At 36.1% G+C, this 7297-nt stretch overlaps 1 protein-coding gene across 1 annotated transcript in view; it reads left to right on the top strand.

Moving 5' to 3' along the window:
- The first annotated feature begins 5119 nt into the window (after positions 1-5119).
- The window catches only part of LOC122073842 (14-3-3 protein 7), a 7555-nt gene continuing 5377 nt past the window's right edge, over positions 5120-7297 (top strand). Inside the window, exon 1 of the mRNA XM_042638505.1 lies at positions 5120-5296. Within this exon, the coding sequence (XP_042494439.1) occupies positions 5230-5296 (67 nt within the window). The 5' untranslated portion in view covers positions 5120-5229. The remainder of the gene's footprint in view (positions 5297-7297) is intronic.

Raw genomic sequence — 7297 nt, 5'->3', positions numbered from 1 at the left:
CAAAAACAGAAATTTCAGTTTCTATGTCAAAACATCGTTTTTTAACGAATTAAGACTGTTTGGTGAATTTGTTTCTAGATAGTTTCAGAACAGAAAAATGATAGTTCAGCCGTTTGGTAAAGCTTGTTTCAGAAAAGTTTTTTTTTTTTTTTTATTTTTTTTTTTTTTTTTTTTTTAAGTCAATAATTATAGAAATAAATGCCAAAATACTATTATAAATTAATAATCCTTTGGGACAATCAAGCATTACATACCAAATAAAAAAAAAGTATATAATTAAGACTGCCTTGTCTAAGTTAATTATGCATTACATAATTTCCCAAATTTTTACTTTTTGTCCAAGTCTAAAGACTTAAATGCATTGAGGATGTCTTTCATCTTATTTGTTTGATCCTCTAATCCTTTAAGTATCCCTTTCAGATATCCTTTCATGTACTCGTTCGAAATGGACAGTGGTGTGAATGCAATTGATGTTGAGCTTTCTGAACCTAATATGCGTTGTATGGTAGAAATATGTGTTTCATTTTTCAACCATACAAACATACCACATCCACGATCATCAGCCTATATTAGATAATATATGTGATTAGGGTCATTGAAACCAAAATCATCCAAACAAGAAATAACAACATAACCATCAAAATAGTCTGAATATTTCCAAACAAATGCCCTATTCACCCCCCCTCAGCTAATCCAGCGCATCTAAAAGCCAACTCCTAGATGATACTAATCCAAAAACAACTTCAAATCTCTATTTTAACATTTTAATAAATGTATTAATTATTATGATCTGCACAACCCTGCACCAAAAGGAAAAGGAAATAGAAATAAATAAATAAAAATTGTGAACACACTAGTCTCTGTAAAAAATAAAAGCCAGGGAAAAAATTAAATCATGTTTGCTCTTCATCATGAACTGCTTATTGTATGCCTTAGTTCCAATTATTCTTGCTTTCCATACTTTTTCCTCTTCAATTGGATGGAGTCCCATACTATTAGACACAGAAAACTATCTTTCTAACTCCAATGACAACTATTTTAATAGCAAGGGTTTCTTTGCTTCTCCTATTCTCATTCGAATCAGGAAGTATGGATAGGAATTCTCCCAAGATAATTAACGCCACAAACATACAGAAAACTAAACCTAGAAGCAGTTCAACCACCACCTGTATTATCGCAAAAAATCGAGTTCCATTAATACCACAACAAATCAAAAAAAGGAGGGGGGGCTATGATTTACATTCATAGGAGGTCCCGAGAAATCTTCCTCTAGGATCTTCAACAAACCTTTATCTGCAACAAAATCAACTCAATTTCAATCGGCAAAAGCAGGTACAGAGACATAAAGAATAATCAAAGCAGATACACAAATTTAATCGGTAATGTAATGCTTCGGGAACCAGCTCTATTTTTTTTGTTTTTTTTTTCGATCGAGTTTCCAGATTTTTTCGGGAAAAAAAACCCAAAAGTGCGAACAGGGGAGAAGAAGAGAGAAGCGAATAGAGGAGATGAAGACAGAAAAGTTACCTGCAGGTACTCCTCCCACTCCAGCTATCGGGAACGATAGTTCCAAATTAGGGATTTTGAAACGAAACGTCATAGTCGGAACTCGCTTTTGGAGTTCCGACTTTTGACTTTTTTTTTTATTATTTTTGTTTTATAAAAACTGAAACATAGTCCAGGCGTACCAAACCGTTTTTTACGTTTTTCTATTCTAATAAAACGAAAAAACGAAAAAACGATAGAAACGTTTTTTAAGAACGGTACCAGACAACCCCTAAGAATTAAGCATTGAAGAATTCAGGTTGACCCTTATATTCTGATTCGAATCAGTCAATTTTAATCTATTGATTCCGATTCAATTTCTGAAATCATGTTGCTGTACCTACTAGTTTCACCATCATCATGATAAGGCTGCAGGTATGAGAAACTTTTACATGATAACTTCCATAGTCAAAGTAGACAAATTAAGTACTTGACAATGACAACATCTTTTATTATATAACCCAGTATCATACGCAATCCCAAGTATAAAATAGAAAGTATTCGATTCCCTCCCACTGTTTCAAAGATGAGAAGTACCACTAAATGTATAAGCCCAGAATAGTTAAACTCATTGTCGTCATAGTGTAAGCCAAAAAGATGAACTCACTACCCTTTGTGATCTTTGCTTTCATTGGAACCAGCCGTCAAGCACTGAAGACTCTTACGTGAATATTTGCTGGCGATGGTTAAGTTCATAGCAAAAGCCAAAAGGCCAGCAATTACAGCACATTGGGTTTGAACAGAGATTGGAAATGGGGTTGCGTGATTGACAAAGGACGGTGGAAGCAGGCCGGCTGATCATCTCTCCACGGCATACTTAGCTTAGTTTGATTAGGCCAGAGACCTTTTTACCCATTAAAATGCCGTGTGGGTCATCGGTTCATCATCCTCTCTGGGGCCCATTTTTTGTTGTTGTCTAAATGTCTATCCATCCATCTTTTTCTTCTGAAGGAGGTGATTCTAACGGTTACCCTAATCAAATTATTCATGTAGGCTGCTGCTTTCAATCAATTTGTCCATTTGGAGTAGTTATGTACTCTAAAACCTTTGTCCCATATATATATATATATATATATATATATATATATAAATAAAGAGAGAGAGAGAGAAGGGGGGGGGGAGGTGTAATAGCGACAGGTTGATGGTTGAGATGCAAAACAGAGGATTCAATGATATATATATATATATATATATATTATAAAAGATGATTTCATTACAAAATGCTATCATATAGTGACACAAAAATCCTTTACGGGGTGGTACGGAGCTTTAGTGAGTATCTAATTGCTAGGATGCATGTCGAGACTCTCTCAACTATTGGATCTTCACTGTCATTCACTCCCCATTACAAAAGATTTGAATCCTATAGGGACCCTTCTTTATCTACGGATAGAAGAAAGTTTTCAAAATTATTTTAAGTGATTTACTATTATGTTTTCATCTTAAGAGGAAAAAAATAACCATTATGTCATTTTCAAGGATTGTACCTAAAAATAGGTGTGAAATGGTAGACTTTATCTTTATGCTAAAAAGGGCAAAGATAAATTTAAATTGAAAGAACAAAAAATTAAGATTATAAATTATTTAACATTTAACATCAATAAAAATATTTTTTCGACAAAGATTAATGTTGTAAGAGAAGGGGAATCGGCTTCTAGCTCCTCATAAGCAGTTAAATAATTTGCTATAGTGTAAGTCCATGGAAGGTCTCTATGGCTCTATCCTTCTATCTTTCACCTTCTCTTGAAAATACTAATATTTTATTTCAAAAAAACTAATAGTAAGCATTATAAAGAGTGTAAAAAAGAAAAAAAAAATAATAAGGGTAATTTACAATGCCACCCCCTGAAGAATGTCATAATTATAAGATTACCTCATTTGTTTCACCAAATTAGACTCAGACCCTTTACCGTTAATCACTGTTAAATGAAACTTTAAAATGACAATTTTAGCCTTGACTAAAACCCTTCTTCCCTTCTCCATCCCAGTCCACAGCGCACTCATCCACCCTTCAATGAGAACTGTACAATCACCGCCAATTCCACTTCTCAAGGCATTTGAAACGGTGAGAGCAACCCACCCCAGTCAGGTACTTGCATCCAACAACTTCCCCTTTTTCTCTCCCTCCTTCATGTACTTTGTGTTCTGTTCTTGCTTCTGCTTGGCGTCTTCACCAACACCTCTTTATTCTCCTCGTAGGAAACCCAAGACCCAAGAGGACAGGAGTCAATGGCAAAGGAGGTAGACTAGAAGGTGCCCATATCTGTTTTATTTGTTATTATTATCCCTCTCTGTATGTACTTTTTCTTCAAAGAAATGCTTTACTATTTATCTTGTTGGACTGAATGTACTGAGACAGAAGTTGCATTGGGTTTGTTCGACCAGAGGGTTGAATTGAAGGTATCTGTCAACTACTGCGACGGTTGTAAGAGGAAAGTGAAGAAGGTGTTGCAGGGTATTGAGGCTAAGGAATGATTAAGTGAATCGGGGAAAAAAATACATAATTATCTAGGGGTGGATGTTGTATTGTAGATTTATTGACACATTTTTCCTCCTAATTAAGATTTCTCTTAGTAATTAACAAGGACATTTGTAGATATCTGCTATACGAATGAAAGAGCAGGTGTATTGAAGACAAAAATTGAATCAATGCAACCAAAGTGACGGGGGTGCTTGGAAACATCGATCCTCAAATCCTCATCAAGAAGCTAAAGAAGGCTGGAAAGCAGGTGGAAATATGGCCCTACAGCAGTGAAAAAGAGTTTACCAACAATCCGGCAAGCAGGTGGAACTGCTGCTGGTAACTGCGAGCCTACTGGTCACTGTCGATGCCATCCGTCGCTGATGCCCATGCCACTGCCACTGTGATCTCCAATGCTCTTAATGATCTCCTGGTGATAGATTTGGGAGAAAGGTAATTTAGGTCTCAATTTGGGAGAAAGGTATAATAACTTATTACATGGGCATTTTAGGTACTCCATATTTAGTAAATGTATTTTGGTATTTAAAATAAAATATAGTTTGTGACATCAGCATATATGATATATTTTTTAACACTGGTTAATGGTAGGAGGTGCGAGTCTAATTTGGTGAAACAGAAGAGATGTTCTTATAATAGTGGCATTCTCTAAAGGGTGGCTTTGTAAATTACCCTAATAGTAATGCAAAATCCTGATAACATAATGATAAAGTAATGTTTTTTATTTTTATTTTATTTTATTTTACTTTTTTTTTTTGTAGAAATTTTATTTTTAATTCAGGTATATAAATGTATGTACGGAGAGGAGTGGTGCGTTGCGTTTCCATCGTCAACATTCAAACCATACCATCAGACTCACTCCCATCGAAAAGTGGTGGCGCACAGAAAGTCCAATGCGCAATCACTCCCCTCCTGAAATTGATCATCTGACGACCCATCTTCGTCACCAAACTAATCTCATCTACGGATCATATTCTCACATATTTGTATGGACTTCCTAGCCGTCGATCTCCATCCCCTTCATAGCCAAAGTCTCAATCTAGCGGTCCTTGTTTCGGAACCGTGTATGTAAAAGCAGTTACTACCAACTGCTAAGCATTCTGAGTAGGAGTCCCGACAGAGAGACTTAAAAGAGAGAGTAGCAGAGACGCCTGGGACCAGAGAGGGTTTGGGGAAGGGTTTGGACATTGGGAGTGGAGGAGGAGATGGAGAAGGAGAGGGAAAGATATGTTTACTTGGCGAGGCTTGCAGAGCAAGCGGAGAGATATGACGGTGACAGCTCTTTTACTCTTTCTTTGCCATACCAAGCTTTGTGTAAAACCTTCTATTTTGATTTGCTTGTTCTTCTTCTTCTTCTTCTTCTTTTCCAACTGTTGGTTCTGAATATTGGGACGAAGACAGTAGCATGCATGAATTTCATGAATTTCTCCCCTTTTCCTTGATTATCTTTATGCCACTGATGTTGGTTTCCCACCCCCCCACCCCCTTTTCTCCAATTCACTTTTAAACGTTTCAGATTATTATCTGGGGCTTGATAAATACGAAAAAGATATAATTTTTTTTTCCTTTTCTGTTTCATTGTTTGATTATACCAAACGACTATTTTTGTTCTAGCCAGTGGGGAAATGGGTTGATAGAAGTAGTGCCCAAGTTTTTCTGTTTTCCAACTAGGGTATCTTATGCTAATATCTCTTTTGCTCTTATTTCTGTCTACTTGTGTGTTTTCGTCTTTCTATTTCGATTTTATGGATGTTCTTATAAACATTCTTATCCTGCCTTTTGCCCTTTAGGTGTATATACGTTCTGCTTCTTGGAATTACAAGTTTGGTTATGCTGTTACTTATTTATTCTTGTTTTTTCTTGTTTTCATTTTACTAGGCCGGTGCCAGAATAAATATTTAGTATGCTTGAACTATATTCTTTGGTTTGTCGAGGTCTGCTGTATGTTATTGTTTTTCTTGTTTTCATTTTACTAGGCAGGTGCCACAATAAATATTTAATATGCTTGAACTATATTCTTTGGTTTGTCGAGGTCTGCTGTATGTTAATTTACGTTCTATGTGTTGACATAACTTCATTTCCTTGATCAGTTTCTTTGGTTCGCACAAATTTTCCCGTCAGTCTATATTTGGGTGTTTAGGCTGTCACTCCAGTTGATACTTTTGGCACTAACCCAAATTCTCTAAGTTTGACATGGAAGACTATTGGGGTGAATTGGACAAACGTGGGCACTGTCTGTCTCAATATAGATTTAAAGTCTCTAAAAAGTAGTGTTATATGACACCTAAATAGACATTGCCCCTTCAATGGATGTGATAATGTTCAGAAGCCAGAGGCTATTGTTCTACCAAGATTATGGAAAATTACATTTGGTTTATAATTATGATCGTCATTTTCTGCTGTAAAAATTCCAATATTAAATGGACTTATCTCTCGAAATTAGTGTTATATGACACCTAAATAGACATTGCCCCTTCAATGGATGTGATAATGTTCAGAAGCCAGAGGCTTTTGTTCTACCAAGATTATGGAAAATTACATTTGGTTTATAATTATGATCGTCGTTTTCTGCAGTAAAAATTATAATATTTAATGGACTTCATAGTTTTAGTTAGCTGCCACTAACTAACTAGTTTTCCAGAATATATTTTCAACATCTTACATTAAAATGAATGAGTCTTGATAATGAACATCAGATGGGTGACATAGACTTCTCTTTTGCACTACAAAAGAACAAGGAAAACGGGATCTGGCTGCAAGAAGTGTCTCATGCTGCATGGCCCACTTCTAGCCATGTGGCTAGTCATTTGGTGATTTTGCCAGTTGAATGGATGGGGAATTCCCTAGATGGGACACATGTGGTCAACTCAATGTTTGGTCCACCATGCATGGGTCTTTTTCCCTTGTTTTTCTAACAGACCCTATTTCTAAAATTGAATTGACTTGACCAATTTGCATAGCCTTATTCTTATATGTGGCAATGTCATATTAGATGGGATGTGGACTACATGTTGACAAATTTTAGAAGGCACCAGATACTCTCGTGCGGCAGAAAATTCCAGGCAGCAGGAATCCCTTCTGGCTGCCAGCTGTCTGAATCCCACCCCCCAAAACATGCTATTATTGTGGGATGTTTTAGTTTTTATCCAGATTAAGAATACTAATGTCAGTACTTCTTATATACTTCAGAAGGTCGACCCTGATTGTGTAATGCCTTTGACTACATTGTGCACGCTTTATTTTTTGTTCCTTGTATATCATTCCCCCCCCCCC

This window comes from Macadamia integrifolia, chromosome 3 (genome assembly GCF_013358625.1).
Source record: "Macadamia integrifolia cultivar HAES 741 chromosome 3, SCU_Mint_v3, whole genome shotgun sequence".
NCBI classification, from domain to species: domain Eukaryota; kingdom Viridiplantae; phylum Streptophyta; class Magnoliopsida; order Proteales; family Proteaceae; genus Macadamia; species Macadamia integrifolia.
The sequence above is the reverse complement of the archived record's forward strand: the minus strand, read 5'-3'. Positions and strand labels throughout refer to the sequence as shown.